The 19,765-nt window shown below is 44.1% G+C and overlaps 1 protein-coding gene across 2 annotated transcripts in view; it reads right to left on the reverse strand.

The window, feature by feature from the left end:
• Nucleotides 1-19,765, reverse strand: part of KIAA1549L (KIAA1549 like) — a 287,806-nt gene that overhangs the window by 64,438 nt on the left and 203,603 nt on the right. For both annotated transcript variants that reach the window (XM_015114556.3, XM_077963111.1), the window contains exons 11-13: nt 15,706-15,869; nt 8,641-8,825; nt 1,108-1,235 (exon numbers count right to left, since the gene is read on the reverse strand). In XM_015114556.3, the coding sequence (XP_014970042.3) occupies nt 1,108-1,235; nt 8,641-8,825; nt 15,706-15,869 (477 nt within the window). The remainder of the gene's footprint in view (nt 1-1,107; nt 1,236-8,640; nt 8,826-15,705; nt 15,870-19,765) is intronic.

The raw sequence follows: 19,765 nt of genomic DNA on the forward strand, positions 1-19,765 counted from the left end.
TGTATCATTATTTCTTTTTTTTTTTCCTCTGCTCTTACTTTTTCAGTTAGGGGAAAAAAAAAAAGAAATAAAAGTGACATTTGAAAACAAAAAAAATTCCAACACTAGCTTCAAGAGAGAGTCCCTGAACTACACAAATTCCTTTGAAAGGGAAGTGCAGATAAGCAGGGTGCCAGAGGGTTTAGCTTTTCACCTGGCATTTCTGTAAGGCTCCACCTACAACCCATTAAAGTCCAAAAGGACTTTTCCCTGATCTGAAATCAGTAGTGCTGGGTACTTGAATTCTGGCCCCAGTAACCCAGTATCACACACAGAAGGGCCACATGGAGATGAGAGTCAGAACCAAGGTGGGAACAGGAGAGGGAGCCGCACAATGATGTTGACAGAGGCCATCTATGGACAATGCCACTCCACAGCTATGGTGCTCAGATGACTGATAAATAAACCCCAACGTCAATCCTTACAGGAAAGGAGAGATCTGTGTGAGAAACTAAGTAGTTTAGCTTCCCTGGAGAATTAAGACAGAAGTGTAAAGCTTTTTTTTTTTTCTTCTTTTTATGATGACAGATCTGTTTCTTTATTGCTTTGGGTTAGTTTTTTCCTGGGAGAAGTGGAGTTGCAATATCTGGACTCAGTGGCACAGAATGAACCCATGAAACTTATCAGGGGAGTCAGGGCAGGAAAATGAGAGGAATCTCCAAGATGAGCAATTATTTCAGAGATCTGCTGCCTTAGTGGACCTGATGCAAGAAATTGCATCAATTCACGTGATTAGAAATTGTAAATTTTTAAAGAGGATTTCTAACTAGAGAATTAGAAAAACCTCTAAGCAAACATCAATTCATTCTGTAAAAAGTTTTTCCTAAGGAACTGCACAATTTCACAAGAACAGGGGCAGAGGAAGTGAGACAGGATAATTCAGAGAAGGGGTAAGGTGAAAATCCAAGGGGTACATATAGACTCCTGGCCCTTGTGGGGCAGAATAGAAAGAACGACTGAGGGTCAGAGCCCAGTGGCTGTGTGAGTGTGCGCACACATGTGCATGCATGTGTGTGCAGGCACGCGTGGGAGTGGCTGGGGGTGGTTCTTGGCGGGAAGGCTTCTCACCATTTCTCTTCCTTGCCTCCTCCTTTGTCACTTTCTGCTGTGCCATTACATTCTGGGGTGAGCGTCTCCCTGAGCTGGGCTTTCCTGATTCGTTGCTGATGACAGAGCCATTCTCACTGGGCGACCTGCTGGAGGTAACCATAGCAACAGGGGAGACGGTAAGTTTCAACTAGAGCAGCCGCCTCTCAAGGTTATTTTATTTGCACAGTTTAATGTCTGTAGCCTTTCATTCCAGTTTAATGGACAAAGAAGAAACGATACAGAAAAAGAAAAAAACAAAACCACCCATACTACAGCGTGGGTTAAGAAGCTGGCTGCTCAGAAGTCCGTTTTGCAGTGCTCAGCCTGTAGAGTTCAGTGAGCGCTGCCCTGGGTGTCCATCTCTGTTTCATTAACCACCACCCCGCCGTGACCATGGGAATGGTGGCAAGGGTGGCATCCATGCAGCATGCCCTCTTTTTAATACCCAGCACTCTGGATAGTGTTGCAGAGGGTTTAAATTACATGGGCATTTCCAGGGACATGTATCACACATGGTTCTCTCTGGCTATTGTCTTTACTACATAGACTTTGACTACAAAACATTCCGTTTCCAATTTTCAGTTTTCAGGCTGCTCTTCTCATTCCAAGGAAAGGCATCAATAAGCAAATTTCCATAGCAAAAACTCAACTATGCCTTATTCTTTGCATAATACCCCATCACTAGGGGCTTCACTCTGTCAGTCTCTCTCTCACACACACACAAACATACTCTCTCTCTCTAACTGTGGCAACTACTACCCACTTACATTTTGATTTTGAGCTATTTGTTCATTCAGGAAATACGTTTCATTCATCCACTCTGTGCCAGACATACAGGTATGTGGAGACTCTAAGATAGCACCCCATGCCCTCCAATAGCTCCCCACCAGGGTCACCTACTGTGTACCAAGGATTTTGCTGAGAGCTTTTAAAACTGCTAATGGATCATTATGAGCCACTGATTTGGTGACTGCCACCCTTGTTTAGCAAGTGAGGAACATGAAGCTCATGGAAGTGAAGTGTGTTGTCCAGGACAGAGCTGAGAAGCGGCAAATCAGCCCTGGAAGCCAGGGCTCCCCCTCCTCCCACACCCTAGAACACCTTCCCTTTGCTCTCCCATACAATGACCCCAGATAAGGCAGCCCTTCACACAGGGCGAGTCACTCAGCCTTCTTTCCCTCCTCAGGGTGGGGACTCTCATCTTCTGGAACTCTGTGGGGGAATGGGATCCGGAGAGCCCCCACTGAGACTCACGCTGCCTCTGGCCTCAGACCATGCCAGCCCGTGGGTCTGGCTGAGCATAAAGACTGATCGTCTCCCCTCTGTGGGAAACAAGCGGGAGGCAGGTGTCTAGGGGCCTCTTGTTCTTCTATTGTCAATCGTCCAAATTTAGAAAATAAGGACACCTATCCCTGACAATGGAGAACTGTCTGGAATAAATGCACTTCATCAGTAGGCGAGCAGCTTCTCAACTGGAAGCTGTGTATCCTTCCGGATGCTCCTCTGCCTCCTCCTCCCTTCTCCCTCCTCCTCCCTTCTCCTCTCTGCCTCCCCTGGGAATTTCGAGTTCTCAGTCTGTACACTTTGGCACCCTAAAAGCCATGAACAATCAAAGTCGAGATATCTATGGGATAAGGCAGTATCTGCCAAGAGCATTCCGCGGCACACTAAAGCCAAGTGGGACATTCCTCGCCAAAGTTCCCTAAATGTAGGAAATGCTCACTATATTCCTTCTTTGGAGATTCCTAATGCACCTTAGCATATCAAAGACTGATCAGTTCTGTCACAGAGAGATTCATCTGGTTTCGTTTAACCCAACATTTCCAAATTTATTCGATCACAATCTTTCTCACCTAACCTTTTAACATCATATAAAATGAGTAATAAAAGAATGTAGTCTGTGAAAACAAGGATAGGTACTAACTTGTTGAGTATATGTTATTTACCCAACAGCTATTTGATTGCTGAGTGCTGGCTGTGCAAACACCCATACACAAAAGACACACACCCCTAGATTGTTTCTGGACTCTCCTGGTGAATGGCACCTACTCTCCCAACTGGCGGCATTAGGACAATTGGGACAAAAGGCTTTAATTTACATCCAGAAAAAAAAAAATAGGAAAGGGAAAGGCTTTTTATAACCTACTTCACATTCACAAAATACTGATTGATTGATTGATTTTTTTAGAGTCTTGATCTGTCACCCAGCCTGGGGTGCAGTGGTATAATCTCGGCTCACTGCAACCTCCGTCTCCCGAGTTTGAGCGATTCTCCTGCCTCAGTCATCAGAGTAGCTGGGATTACAAGTGCCCGCTGCCATGCCAGGCTATTTTTTTTTTTTGTATTTTTAGTAGAGCTGGGGTTTCAACATGTTACCCAGGCTGGTCTCAAACTCCTGACCCCAAGTGATGCATCTGCCTTGGCCTCCCAAAGTGCTGGGATTACAGGCATGAGCCACCGAGCCTGGCCTGAATGGTTTTTGTAGCATTTTCATACCCTTTCCCTCATTTGATCCTGAAACAATTTTCTGGCTGCTCCTCTCACTCCATGGAAAGGTGTTAATGAGCAAATTTCTGTAGCAAAACCCGACTCTGCTTTACTCTTTGCTTCTGTTTATAGACATGTTTACACAGAGTCATCAAGTCAAAACTTCTGTTCAAAAATAGAGATTTGTGCATGTGTGTTTGTGCATGCGTGTCTACTCACATGACAGTAACAAAAGTTTTTGAAAGCAAGAAAGTGTCACCTGCGAGGCTGCAGTTTGAGGCTACTGAATGCAACAGTACCCATTCTGAGGACATGGAGCCTGGAAGAACATTCTCGGGTTGAGGATGAATCAACTGCTGAACATGGCATGAATCATGGCCAATCACTACACTGAACTGCCCTTTGCAAACAGCTGTAAGTGGTTTATTCTCCATCCTGGCCCAACAATCTCAGTCATGCACCAATAAAATAGCCTCACCAAGACCCTACACTGGAGGAAAAGGACCCAGAACACCCATCTGGCTGTCTGGAAGTGACTGAACCCTCAGAGTCCAGTGTTAAAATAATTAATAAAAATTGAGGTATCTTAATAACCATCAAACCACCGGTTTCTCCTGGTTTTCACTTGGGAAACTTCTTGGATCATCTAACAGACCCATTCTGAGAGGGAAGGCTGTCTTTATCTAGCAGGAATGAGAAAAATGATGTGGCAAGATGGGGAAGCCAGAAACATAGGATTCATAATGGGTTTTCTCTTGAATTTGATGTTTTGAAAATCTTTCAAATGATCAGAGGCTCCCGTGGTCAGCTGGACTTCAACAGAGAGGAAGTTTCTCTTACAGCTTTGGCAATGATCTAACCAGCCCTTAGTAAAATTATATTTTCATGCTAAAATTATGAAAGTGGCTGGGCATGGTGGCTCATGCCTGTAATCCCAGCGCTTTGGGAGGTCAAGGTGGGTAGATCACTTGAGGTCAGGACTTTGAGACCAGCCTGGCCAACATGGTGAAACTCCATCTCTACCAAAAAAAATACAAAAATTAGCCAGGCATGGTGGCACACGCCTGTAATCCCAGCTACTCAGGAGGCTGAGGCAGGGGAATTGCTTGAACCCGGGAGGCAGAGGTTGCAGTTAGCTAAGATCTGCCCACTGCACTCCAGCCTGGGCAACAGAATAAGCCCCTGTCTCGAAAAAGAAAAAATTACGAAGCAAATATAGAAATCCTTCAGGAATATACATATTATCTTCTTCATCTGTATTTGTTTCCTCAGTTAATATTTCTTATTAAAAATTTGGGGGTAATTGAATGTGATTAGCAAGAGTAGATTCCTGGCTAATCCAAGAAGTGCTTATTCTAAAAAAAAATTAAAGGAAACTTTACGCAATTTAAATTATTCAACTAGAATGGGTGAAAAATAATTTTTATTCTTCCTGAAAGTACTATGTTCATATCCTAATTTTAGTAACACTATTTATTTCTTTTCAGTGTCCTCTAAATAGGTGATAAATAAGTTATTAATAAGCCTTTGTTGTATTTGGCAAAGATCATGATGAGAATAATAGCTGTAGGTAATACTACTTGCAAGTCAATTCAGGTAAATCATCTATTGCCTCTCTGTACATTTCGGCTCTGCTCTGCTTATGCTCTCTCATGTTGGGTGCATGATTATAGTAATGGTCCTAACTTGTTCATACATCTCTGTCAATAAGCTTTGGGTACTCTTCTCTCATGCTGAGTCTGGACTCGACCTTGAGACTTGCTTTATCCAACAGGACAGTAGCAACCATGACACAAGCAAAGATTTGAGAAATGCTTATGCTTTGGGTGTTTTTTTGTTGTTGTTTTTTGCTTTTTTTCCTTGCTGCCCTGCAACCACATTGTGAGAAAGCCAGGACTAGCCTGCTAGAGGATGAGAAACCACATGGACAAAGGCCCTTGCTACCTGGGGTATTCCTGGTAAGATCAGTATCAACAAGTCAGCCCAGCTGATCTGTCACCTGACTGGAGATGTATAAGCAGGTGCAGCTAAGGTCAGCCAAGCCTAGCTCAGACAAGAAGAACCATCCAGCTGAGCTCAGCCCAATGTGCTGACCCACCAAAATAATGAGCTAAAAAAATTGTTGTTTTAAGTTATTAAGCTTTGGAGTGGTTTGTTATGGAGCAATAGATAACTAATCCACATGCCCCAACATTCTTTCCTACACAAGCTGAAATTCAACCCTCTGTTCCTCTGTACCTCTTTCTGAGGTACCAAGGGTTCTTGGAAGAAAATACACAGTCTTGTTGCTTGATTCCAGTACAAAATGTGGGTAATTGATACAGATGATCCCTCCTTCCTTCTCAAATTACTTCCTTCTCTTGGCTTTTTGGATCTTACTCTCTTTGTTCTTCTGATTCTTCTCATGCCCTTCTTCCTGACACTATTCCTTTTTCTTTGTTGATTCTTCCTCATCTGCTGGACCTCTAATCATGACAATGTTCCAGGGTTCAGTTCCTGGATCTTTTCTTTTCTCTATCTGTACTCTCCTAGGTGATCCCTCCCAGTCTCACAGAGTAATTACACACTGACAACTCCTACATTTATATTTCTACCCTGGACCTCTCCTCTAAACTCCAGACTCAAGGTTAACTGAGTTCTCAACATCTCCACTCATATATCTAATGAGCATCTCAAATGTAACATGTCCACACTCAAACTCTTGACCATCCCCTACAAACTACTTCTCCTCCAGTATCCGCCAGCACAATATATGGCAAATTTACTCCTCTCCACTTCTGTCACTCCACAAGAATCTATCAGCAAATCTTTTCAGCTCTTCCTTCAAAATATCTCTAAACTCCAACCACCTCTCACACCTTCCGATGACACCATTGTCTCTTACCTAGGTCATGGTGGTAGCCTTGTAAAGGGTCTCCCTGAGTCTACTTTGCATCCCTACAATCTGTTTGCCACACAGTAGCCAAACTGAGCCTGTTGTATTTATTTTAATTTTATTTTATTTTGAGACAAGGCCTTGCTCTGTCATCCAGGCTGGAGTGCAGTGGCACAATCACAGCTCCCTGCAGCCTTGAATTCCTGCACTCAAGCCATCCTCTCACCTCAGCCTCCCCAGCAGCTGGAACTACAGGTACACACCACTGCACCTGGCTAATATTTTTTATATAATTTTATTTTGTAGAGATGAGGTCTTGCTTGGTTGCCCAGGTTGGTCTCAAACTCCTGGCTTCAAGTGATCCTCCTGCCTTGGCCTCTCAAAGTGCTGGGATTACAGGTGTGAGCCATGTACCCAGCCCAAAGTGAGCCTTTAAAACTGCAAGTCACATCATGTCACTGCTTTTCTCAAAACCCCCCAATGACATCTGATCTTTATTCACAATAAAATCCCAAGTCTTGACTTTGGTCTGTAAAGCCTGACATAATCAACCTCCAGCAACTTGCCGGCCTCATCTGCCACCACTTCCTCCCTAGTTCATGCCAGCCCCCTTGATCCCGCTTTTCCTTAAGCATGTCAAGATGTTCCCTCCTCTGGGCGATGCACATACTGTTTCATCTGCTTGGTACATTCCTCCTGCAGATAACCTTGTGGTTTATACCTCATTTCAATCAGGTCTTTCTCAAATGTCACTTTATCAAAGAAGTCTTCCTTAGTTTCCTAGCTAAAATAGCACTATGTCTCCTTCTCCATTTCTCTATCCCTTAACTATGCTTTAGTTTTCTTCTTTGTACTCATCACCACCTGATCCAGAAATAGATAGATTTTACCTGTTTCTCTATTTGTTTATTATCTATCTCTCCTCACCAGATTGTAAGCTGCCCAAGAACAGTAACTTTGTCTTGTTCACAGCAATATCCCCAGTGCCTGATAAACAGCAAATGATCAATACACGTTAGGTAAAGGGAGGGGACAAAGGAAGGAGACATGGATGATGTAGCTTTTTCAGTCTCTACCGTGGTCTCAGGCAACAAGGAAGAAGGGAGTTGGCAATGCATGTCGGTTTAGCCAGCCAACAGGGCCTGCCATAGGGTTCATTATCTCTATAAGGCTATCCTTACAGTGAGTCTCTTGGCTTCTAAACTAACCTCTCCCATCCCTCATCCACACTGCCATCAAAGTATCCTTCTAACATATAGGTTAACATTGCTGTCTTCTGAAAGACCTTTCAGTGGCTCCCCATTGCCTAGATAATAAAGGTCAAATGCCTTAGCCAGGCAGTCAAGACTTTCCAAAATTTTAATCTATCTTCTGGTTTCATTCTTCATTACACCCAGCCACTATGAACTCTAAACTCTGGGGACACTCACCGTTTAGAGGACATACATGTGCCTCTTCTCTCCTCACTCTTTTTAGACTAGATGCCCTTATATCTTCCCAACTATTCAGATCCCACTCACTTTTCAAGGCTCAGCTAAAGGATAACCTTCTCCACGAGGTTTTCCCTGTTCAGAATTAAGTTCTTCCTCCTGTCTTTGCTACAGCCCTGCAGTCTCCAGTACAGGCACCGAACCTCATGCTCGGTATTCCAGTTATTTATCTCTCTGCCTCCTCCATCATGAGACTCCTGGGGTCACAAACAATCTTACACATTTTTGTAGTCCTAAAGGGATGTCTGTCAAAGTGCTCTGCTTTATAATATAAACTAAATATATGGTTTTGGCTGAAATCAGAAACCCCTATTGAGAAACTGCCAGATAAAATACAGCTATACTGAATCAAAGGCACTGCTCTTAATGTAAGTTTAAAATGTAAGTGTGACATCAGTGCTAAATTTGCTATAGTAAATATAAGAACTAAATCTCTGATGTTGTGGTTATCAGCGACATAAAACCTTACAAAGGGTGGCCCAGGCTAAGCAGGTATTGTGATTCTCATCATCTCCTTTAGTATCTTTTCAAATATTCAAAATCAGCATGAAGGGGAATTTTTAAAGAGAACCGTGCAATTAACTTTAGGGCATCAGCTTTTCTCATCATCAATTATTTCTCTTGCTGACACAGAGAGGCAGAAGGCAGCCCCATGCCTACCTCTTCCTGGTTTCAGTGGATTTGGCAGTCTTGATGGTGCTTCCATCCTGAGCGACGTCTCTTTCCTGAGGAGCATCTCTAATGGGCAGTGGGAGGACCACCGTCTCCTGAGTCACAGGGATGACCTCCTCATCTGCCCCTTGCTGGCCCAGGTGTTGCTTGGCATAATCAAAGCCTTGCACAGGCTGCAAAGAGGAAACAGATTTGCAGTCATATTTCTAGTGAAGTGTGACTCTAACCATGGATTTAAGAGATGACAGGCAGCAAAGTACAATGATGGGACCAAACTTAGCTTTCTAATTAATAAACAAGAGTTAACTCAAATCCCCATCATTATTTCCATGTCTGCAAAATCAGAATCCATGTTAATTCCATCCAGCTACAGAATCTCTACAGATAAGACTTGCTCAGAAAAACGAAGACTGTAAACAACATGTAAACAGGTGTTTAAGAACAAACCTCTTTCAAAGATTTTAGACCATGAATTTTAAGCCAATGGATGCTGCAAATGAGAAACAACTCAATTAATACATTAAATCTGTCCTGTGGATCACCTTCTGCCTAGAAATATTTGGTTACCCCTTCACTCCATTCTTGCATAGCTTTATGTATAATAGCACATGTGTGACTTTGCCAAGTCACTTGAACTCTGAATCTCAATTTTTTCATCTGAAAAATGAAGATAATCCTATCTGCTTTACCTCTACCACCCTTGAGTATTAAAGCGGACCACAGATCTGAACAGACGGAAGTGTGCTATCGCATGCGAAGCCATATGATCATTAATAATGTATGGAGTCACTCTTTAATCCAGACTTCTCCCTTAAGTAGGCTGGCTCTCCTATAATTCATTCCCGGGAAACTGGCAAGGTTTTATTGCACAGTGTCTGAAATCCCAAGTGCAAAAGGCAGCTCTGAACAAAATCCAACAGACATCTAGTAGTGTGGTAATAAAAACCAAGAGGCATATTTAAACAATTCCTGAAAGTGCCTCTATTCCGCTTTATACCCCAAAGCAGTACAATACCGATTTCAGGCAGGACAGTGTGGGGGGTAAAAGTGGCAGTTTCAAAAGCAGATTGCCTGGGTTCAAATCCCGACTCCGCCATTCATTAGCTGAGTGACCTTGGGTAAGTTAGTGAAACTCTCTGCACATCAGTTTCTTGATCAAGCTTAAAAGATGGCCATTGTTATTACATTAATTGGAGATAATAGTATAAACAGGATAAAATTTACACATTTGTGAGAGCAAAATGTAACCACTCTTAAGGGAATGCTATAAGGATTAAATAAGAAATTCAAGTTCAGCACTTAGATAAGTGCCTAGCCAATAGTAAGTGCTCAATGAATATTAGTTGTTACTTTTGCTTTCCTGATAAATCATAGTCCAGGTGAAACGGACAGCAGTGAGTTTTTTCAAGAAAATTTGCAGATGAAATTCAACCTCTGTCATTTAGAGTATATCAGAACTTGATATGATCAGCAGCCCCTCCTTTAGCAGCTAATTTAGCTAAGAAATACAACAGGAAGGTTCCAGCGGATTTCACAATCCAGTCTAGAACTGTGGCCTAACCTGTCAAATCTCACCACTGTGTCTCAGAACAGGATGGAGTTTTATTGCTACCTCCAACAAGGCTTTTTTATTTGAGGCTGCCTATAGCTTTGCCATGGACAGTTCCCCCAGTTCCCTGAGAAACTCACTCTGGGAAGTGCGATCACCCCCTTCTCTTCTCTGAGACATACACTCTGACCTATGTGGTGATCAGTGACATTCTGAGGCCAGGACCTGGGACTGCGTTTCTGAAACAGCGTTTGCTGAGGGAAGGCAGTCTCTGTTCTTTTCGCTTTCTGAACCTGGCCTACAAGAAACAGAAGAGAGCCTTCAGATGACTTGGTAATGTCCCTCAAATACTGAATTGCCTGCTCCTTCCACAACCAATTGGTCACCAATTAGATTCAATGTCTGAAATGTTTCTGGAAGCTGACTTTTACTCCCCAGGTCCACTGTTTCCCTATCTCCTGCCTCAGTCTTATTGCTTCCAATTTAGCTCGTTTCCAGGCCTACCCCTGATAAGCTTCCAAAATTATCTCCCTTAAAACACATATGGTTGCATCACTCCCTCATTTAAAATATGAAGGGCCTTGAATGTCTCCCCAAATGCTTTGGTGAGGCATTCAAAGCCCTTCACATGGCAGCTGAACTTGCCTGCCCAGTCTCATGTCCTGTTGGCCCCTTTTGTACCACACCCTCATGCCCCCATTATCCTATTCAGTTTTGTTCCAACGACAGGGACTGTCCTTGGTGCTGAACATACAAAGTTAAATAACTGGTTCCTCACCCTCAAGGGGCTCAGTTTCAGCCTCATTTGATATTAATGGCACAGTACTAAACACAGTAAACAACTTATATCATTGCGTCTTCACTATAGTTCAAGAAGGTAGGTATTATCATTAGTCCCCAGTTTATAGATGAAGCAACTGATGTTTAGAGAAGTTAAGGAGCTTACCCAGGCTCACAGAGCTCTGATGGAGTCAGCATTTGAACCTAGGACTATATGACCCAGAGCTGGAACATCTAACCACTATTTGATGAGTCTTCCCACAGACGTTTCTTTCCTTCTGCAGCTTCCTAGCTTGGTTAGCATCTCCTGCAGTACATGGCCTGGCTCCTGTGCAACACTCCTGGCCTGTTTGTGAGGAAGTGGGAGGCTCCAATAGCAGCTAAGACTTCCCAAGAACCCAATGATAGGGAAAGCTGGCTCTGGTCCCATCCCCCACTTTCTCTCTCCTCCCTCTGGATTTCACCCTTTACCTTTCACACTGGGTTAAAGTTATCCACTGGATATTTCAGGTGATTGAGTCAATGATGGATGTACACAAAGAAAGATATTAAGAAATTCTGAGCTTAAAAGGTGGCCATTGCTATTAGGTTAATTACACCTGTGTTATTCATCACAACAATCCCTGTGTATGTTTAGTACTTACAGTATGCAAAACACTGATATCTCATTCTGCAACAAACCTGTGAAGTAAGCAAGGCAAACACCACAGCCTTCATTTCACAGATAAGAAAACAAAAGCTCAGAGAGGTTCAGTGACTTGCCCAAGATCACACAGCTAAGTGGCGCAGGACTTAACACTACTATTCCCTCACTCTTCTGCCTCCCAGGATACTGGTCTTTTAGCTTTCAACTGGAAAATTACCTGAGATTAATCAATTGCCCATTAGACACATTAGTGACTCCTAACCCCAATAATAAAATAGCATGAAGTAGCTATAGTTACTTCAGTTAGTTTTATAAAATTATCAAATCAAAATAATCTCCAAAAATTTCAATGGTGGATACACTGCCAAGACCTTTTCAGAAAAAAAGCATGGGTAACAATAAAAGCCAACTTACAGGTAGTATTTATTATGTACCAGAATTATCTCAAAGCGATGTATATATATTAACTCACCTAATCCTCACAACACCATATATACGATTATTATATCTCCATTTTACAGATGGAAATATCTCCATTTTACAGATGGAAAAATTGAGGCACAGAGGTTAAGTAACTTTCCTGATGTTTAACTTTCCTATTGTTCCAACAACAGGGACTGTCCTTGGTGCTGAACATGTAAAGTTAAATAAACTGGTTCCTCCCCCTCAAGGGGCTCAGTTTCAGCCTCATTTGATATTAATGGCACAGTACTAAACACAGTACATAACTTATGTCATTGCATCTTCACTCTATTTCAAGAAGGTAGGTATTATCATGAGTTCCCAGTTTACAGATGAAGCAACTGAGGTTTAGAGAGGTTAAGCAACTTACCTAGGCTCACAGAGCTGGGTAAGTTATCCTATAGATACCCTACAGATAGCATCCTACAGATAGTAGTGGGAAAGAAGAAGCCGCTGGCTGTTCTTAGGGGGTGACTGGCCTGTCCAAGGCAGATGTTCATGCAAAAGATTACAGACCCTTCAAGCTCCATCCTGCATCTGAACATGGTCCTATATACCCTCTCCTAAGGTGGCCTCTTCCAGGGAAACATGATCTCTTCAATTCTATGAAGGGAAAAACTAGAAAAACAGCTTTACATCCAATGACAGAGTGAAGAGTTGTGAACTAGGAAGAAAGGAGGTGACAAAAGTCATGATGCTGGCCCTCTTGCATGTATCATTTTTCACCATTCTACCTACAGAAGCCCACCTGACAACAATGGGAATGGGGTAGTCCGTGGTACCTTGTCTCTGAAGAAGGGTGAGGGTATCCATACCCTGACCTCAGCTCCCAGGAAAGCCACACTCACCTCCTCTGTTTAGCATGTTAAGTTTATTACTGAGTCTTGGGAAGGATCCCTGGGACTGCCCTCTGGCACTGTAACCTGAATTCTAAAGATGCAGCGATGTCCCCAGGACCATCCTCCTAGTCTATGGATTGGTGGTGAAGACTAACATTTTTGTTCTGCCTTGTCCCTTGACATTAATTGAATTCTGTTCACACACACAAGGTGGTGAGAAGCGATGCAGGAAGCTCTCTCCTCTCTCCAACACTGCAGTGTCCCTGGGTTGTAATGGCAGAAGAACCGCAGTAAGCAGGAGGCAGTTCCACCCTGCTGGTTTCCCATGATAAAAGGGCTTTGGGAGTCAAAGTATGTAGCCCAGCCTCATGGAGAGGGAAACCAACCAGCTCCACCACACACAAGTGAATTCAATCATCTCATGGAACATAAATTTGCTTGACGTTCAATGTCAGCCAGGTATCTCACAAAGCCCTATGTACAGAGTAGGACACAGAAGGAGCTACGGAAAACCACAAATGCTAATTTGTCCTAGCTTCAGACAGCCTTCAAGCCAGAAGCTATGCGGAAATCACGTGTTGTCCAACTCATTTTGGCAGATTAGTATAATTTTGGTCTAATCTATAACATAAATATGCCTCTTACAATCTCAGTATGGCATGTTTTATATTCCTGGATGCGGGTACAGTTAGATTCAGGTTATTACCATTATGTGTAAAAGGCTCATGTTGTAACTAACCTGAGATGGAGATGAAATACACACTCTTTTTTTTTTTTTGAGATGGAGTTTTGCTCTTGTTGCCCAAGCTAGAGTGCAATGGCGTGATCTTAGCTCACCACAACCTCTGCCTCCCAGGTTCCAGCAATTCTCCTGCCTCAGCCTCCCAAGTAGGCGTGTGCCACCACACCCGGCTAATTTTGTATTTTTAGTAGAGATGGGGTTTCTCCATGTTAGTCAGGCTGGTCTCGAACTCCTGACCTCAGGTGATCTGCCCTCGGCCTCCCAAAGTGCTGGGATTACAGGCGTGAGCCACAGTGCCCAACCAAAATACATACTCTTGGAAGAGTTTCATCTTTCACTGCTTGGGCAATTCCCAATGTACACTTCTTACCGACATCCTGCTGTGTCTGGGAAGCAGGTGCCTTTGTGTCAACTGAAACAGAACAACATGCTTTGGGGTTTAGCTCTTCAACAGACAGAGTATCTAATCAAGCTGCAGCATCAAAACAGTTGTATTGGTTTAACAAACAATAAAATCCTTCGATTTCTTTTGCTGAAGCGAGGTGTGATCATCAAGAAAGAACTAAGGCATGCGTCACCCCTGCAAGGACAATCTCCATGGCTGACACGCATTCCAATGGCTCTGGAATATGAGGGGTAGTTTGCTGTTTCATTCCTACACAGGTGGACAAAGCTCAGGTCTTCAGAGCTGGAAAAGGATTCTAAATGCCAAATCTCAGGGTTCAGGTAGGTGTATAATGGAGAAAATGCTCCAAGACTCGGATGTGAGCCTCAGTCACCCCTCTGCTGCTAGCATGACTTTGGACAAATCCCGAAGTCTCTCTTTCCCTTGGGTGTTTTGGCAGTAAAATGAAGATAATAAAACCTTCCCTGACTACGAGCTCCCTCGTAAGGCTGCTGTGATGAACAAACGAGGTGACAGACCTCGAGGAGCCCAGCAAATTGTAAGGCATTATTTAAGCATCAGGTATGACAGTTAGTTATTTCTCTCATGGAATATCATGAAGGGAGCAACGTGACCTGCAGCATGTCCTAGTACATTTCTCTCCCAGTCACTGCAGGTGGGTGGTGCAGAGATGTGGAGGCCACAGTGGGTGGGTGGGGCTCCAGGACAGGCTTCAGTGGAGCCACTGAACGGGGGTTTGCTGGCTGCCCATCCAAAGTCCTGCAGCTTCTCCATCATGGTGGCCTCTGAAGATGTCACTCCAACCAAGCATGTGCTCCAGAGAGCCTTGCATTAGGAGCCAAGAGACTTTGTCTAAGTCAGTTCGGGCTGTTGTAACAAAACACCACAGACTGGGTGGCCTATAAATGACAGAAGTTTATTTCTCACAATTCTGGAGGCTGGGAAGTCTAAGATCAAGGTGCCAGGATGGTCAGAGGTGAGGGACCTCTTCTGGGCTGCAGGCTGCCAACGTCTTGTGTCTTCACGTGGTTAAAGAGGCAAGGAAGCTCTCTAGTGCTTCTTTTTTAAGTGCATTAATCTCATTCCTGGGGGTTTCACCCTCATGACCTAATCACCTCCCAAAGGCCCTATCTCCTAATACCATCACATTGGGGGTCAGAATTTCAGCATATAAATCTGTGGACCACAACGTTCAGAACATAGCAGACCTGATTCTACCAGCAGTTCTGCCACTTACTAACCATATGACCTTGAAAGAGTTACTTTTCAAGGGTGCAAGGAGGGAGTCTGATTACATTATCTCTAAAATCTCTTTCAGGTCTCTTTAGCTTGTAGTTTTCTATGCCTTGGTTTCCTCATCTGTAAAATAATAGTCCTTCCTCCAAGGGCAGCTGGGAGAATTACAGAGCTGCTATATATAAAGCACTTGGAAGCACTGATGGCAGAATGGGCATCAGATAACCACGAGCCATCAGGTCCTGAGGCTAAAAGGAAGGGTCTCCTTCAAAATGAGGACCTGCCCTGATGTTTCTGCAGGCTCTTGCAATGGCCTCAAAAGGCAAGAGGGAACGGCAGGCCAAGCTCCCGCAGGCCTGTGCTCCTGCCCCTCTCCCCACCACTTCCATATACCTTTGCTCTCTGCGGCAGGTTTATCATGGTGTCGGGCTTGAAGTCGTTCTTGTTCTTCCTGCAGAGCACGGCAGTGATGATGATGATGATGACGGTGACCACGGCGATGGGCGCCAGCACTGCGGCGATGATCCACAGGTTATTGGGAGGGTTCTTCACCACGGCTGTGGGAAAGAGCCAGTAGGAGGGACATGACAAGCAGCACTGGGAAGAGGAAAGCAACCCAGACATAACCCCCCACCCCAGTCCCAAGTCATGGACAGAAGGATGTGGGGGGCTAAAAGGGTTTGGGGTTAGAAAGCCTCCACCTCCGCAGCCGTGTGACCTTGGGCAAGTGACTTAAGCTCCCTGAGTCTCAGTTTCCTCATCTGTAAAATGGGCTGTCACTTTGTAGTGTTTTTGGTGTGATCTCTAGTAGCTGCTCAGTAAATGATAGGGTTCACTACTACTGAGAGGAAGAGGAGAAAGAGATGGATCAGTAACAATTTTCCCCACAGGTGATGTCCACAAGTCAAAAGAAAAGTGAAGAGGAGAAATGTGCAGATTAGAAATGTGTGCTGGAATCAGGAGGCAAAAGCCACAGAGAAATGACTCTCAATATTGTAGTGTAGTCACCCTGAGAGTGAGCAACGAGTAAAATGTAACATGAGCAGATGGATCTCCCCCAGAATAGCTGGCTGGGAGCTTGGAAATGCCTCGGTCTAGTCAAAAGCCTCAGGCTGTTCTCAGAACCAGAGTAAAGAAGAGCAACCAAAGTGATTGGCAGCAGGAAGGCTATGCTATTAAAACAGTAGGTGCCTCGGGGTGAGGGGGGCTGGGATGAATTAACTGGAAAGGGCAACAGGGTGATGGTTATGCTCTATATCATGATAGAGACTTGGGTTACATGGGTGTTTACATTTGCCAAAGCTCATCATATGATTTACCTGAGACAGAAAAAGTGTTGACAAGTTAAAAGGAGAAGTCTCTTCTCTGTGGTAGGTTTGGCCCGTAGTTTAAATTAATATATTGGCAATCTTGTTTATACATCAAACTCTTGTAAGCCTGGTTAGCATGAGTTGGTCCTCCTGATCCTGCTGAACCTGGGGGCCACTAGGCAAAACTGAGGCCCAGACCCTGGAATATGAACACCCCACCAGTAAGTGTCACATGGTGAGACCTGCCTGAGGAGCCAGCTAGTCTTCCTCTCTGATTTCAGCCAAGCCCTGACATCAAGTGGTTCCTCATTAGCCAAGATCTACCTCTCATCTGGCTGCCCTTAGGCTCAGAATACTATTAGTACAGAAGAGCTTTTTCTCCACAGTTTTTATCAATCGGTGATTAATCACATTATTAACTTCTGAAAACAGCTCATTAGATAACATGTTTCTGTTGACATTAAACACTTAATTGCTCCTGCTTTTAGCAATTCAGTATTTACACGTGAGTATTCTGTCATTAACATTTTTTAAAGCTTATAGCTTCTGTGAAAAATATCAGTATGCCTCTTTTTAGTTAGGTTATTCTATCCTGCTGGAGAAAAATGTACAGTGCATCAGTGTATGCCCGAAATAAATACATACTATTTTTTTTTTATTAGCAAGACTGTTCAGTTTTTACCCAGTTTTATTGTTTTAGTGGAGGTGCTTCTTCTTGGTGCAGTATGTAAAATCCCCTCACCTTCATTTACATAAACTGAACAGATTTTATCTTAGATGCATCAGTAAATTAATTTAACGGTCTAAAACAAGAGTAAAGTTAGGTCAACTGAAGTCATCCAAACTCAATGTCGTGTTCATTGGCATAATTACCTAAAAGTACAAAGTCACGTCTAAAGGTGAAAAGGAATGAATGGTTATTTAAATTGTTTAAATTGCAAGAATTTCAGTACAAGACTGATAGGAAAACCCATTTCCTGAGTGCCTACTGTGTGTTAGGCGCTGTGATAGGTCCTTTGCCTGCGTGCTTTTCTTATCCCCAATATGCTGATGAGGAAACTGAGACCTGGAGAGGTCAGAGGTTTCTATGAAAAGTCACTTCTCGGCCGGGCGCGGTGGCTCAAGCCTGTAATCCCAGCACTTTGGGAGGCCGAGACGGGCGGATCACAAGGTCAGGAGATCGAGACCATCCTGGCTAACACGACGAAACCCCGTCTCTACTAAAAACACAAAAAAATTAGCCGGGCGAGGTGGCGGCGCCTGTGGTCCCAGCTACTCGGGAGGCTGAGGCAGGAGAATGGCAGGAACCCGGGAGGCGGAGCTTGCAGTGAGCTGAGATCTGGCCACTGCACTCCAGCCTGGGCGACAGAGCGAGACTCCGTCTCAAAAAAAAAAAAAAAAAAAAAAAAAAAAAAGAAAAGTCACTTCTCTGAAATAAACAGTTAAAGTCGGTTCCGAGTTAACACACGTGAATAAAAGTGCGTGCTTATGTGCATGTGTACACACACGTACACGTGTGTACACACACATACACGTACACACACAATTTGTCAGAAGGAATGAAGTCAAAGAGTCCAAATAATCTAACACAAAATAAATTATTCTCATGTACAGCAAATGTTGAAAGGAGAAGGAATCCATTCAAAAGTGTTTCCAGTTTGTTTTTGTGGCCATCAGCTATGCCTCAAATATTAGAGCTCATAACTGGGGTGACTGGATGCAGGAGAGAGTCCTCCCGGGGCCCAGAGGCTGGCTAGTGCTCAGTCCACATCGTTCTCCCACCTAAACCCTCCCGTGGCTTCTCTTCCCACTGGGGGCCCAGCCCATAAGGCCCTAGTGACCATGGCCACTCTTCTGTGCCTCTGACCTCACGGCTACGACTCTGCTCCCTCAATGACCTCGGTGCTGGGTGTCAGACTGTCTTCTCTCTGCCTGGAACCTGGCCCCCAGATAACCTCAGGGACCCTTGCCTCCCTCCCTTTCTTCAGGTGGTCACTCAGGGCTTACTTCCTCACTGATTCTCTTCTTGACCCCCCAACAATTTAAAATTGCAACCACTATCTTATCAACATGTCCTAGCCCTTCCCTGCCCAACTTTTCTCCACAGCACTAATCAGCACCGAACATGTTAATTATTTATTTAGTTTCCTTGATCTGCCCACCCTAGAGCATAAGCTCCACGAGGGCAGGGTTTTTGTCTACTTCATTCACTGCTGTATCTCCAGTGCCCAGCACATAATAGGTGCTCAATAAATATCTGTTAAAGAAGTGAATAAGCCTGAGTCCTCTTCACCAGAGGGTCAGTCTATTTCTTTAAGTGGCTTTTTTTTTCTTTTTCTTTTTCTTTTTTTTTTTTTTTGAGACAGAATCTCACTCTGTTCCCCCCAGGTTGGAGTAATGGCACGATCTCAGCTCACTGCAACCTCCACTTCCCAGGTTCAAGCCATTCTTGTGCCTCAGCCTCCCAAGTAGCTGGGATTACAGGCACCCACCACAAGGCTCAGCTGTTTTTTTTATTTTTAGTAGAGACGGGGTTTCTCCATGTTATCCAGGCTGGTCTCAAACTCCTGACCTCAGGTGATCCACCCACCTCAGCCTCCCAAAGAGATGGGATTATAGGTGTGAGCCACTGCGCCCAGCCAAGTGGCATTTTTTGAGATAAATGTCTGGTGGCCATGTAAAGCAAACCACTTCCCGCTCTGGTATGCTTCTCCTTGGGGCGAATTTTCCCTATTCCGTCAGCTGGATAACAACTCTGAAGTGCCTCTCACTCCAGACCCTGCAAATGGACCAGATGCAAACCTCCAGCTGCTTCCATGAAGTCAAACGCTGCCTCGTCACCCAGAGGTGATGGGGTGAGTCACATGGGCACAGCATGCTCCAGTCTTGGCCCTAGAATTAGTGATTTAGAAGGCTCTAGAACACACAGAATGCAGACACTCTCCCTTGAGAGAGACAAAGTATTCAACACTGTGACTCTCTATTCAAAGCCCTGACCTCAGATGAACATTGTAGGCTGATTTTGAAACTACTGGGAGAAAATGGGATTTTAAAGATCTCTGCTCTCTTCTCCTTCATTGGCCTTATCTTCATCCTCATCTGCTCCTGGGGTGGACATACTTCCCAGAGGATGTCCTCTTGCT

Source organism: Macaca mulatta, chromosome 14 (assembly GCF_049350105.2).
Source record: "Macaca mulatta isolate MMU2019108-1 chromosome 14, T2T-MMU8v2.0, whole genome shotgun sequence".
NCBI classification, from domain to species: Eukaryota; Metazoa; Chordata; class Mammalia; order Primates; family Cercopithecidae; genus Macaca; species Macaca mulatta.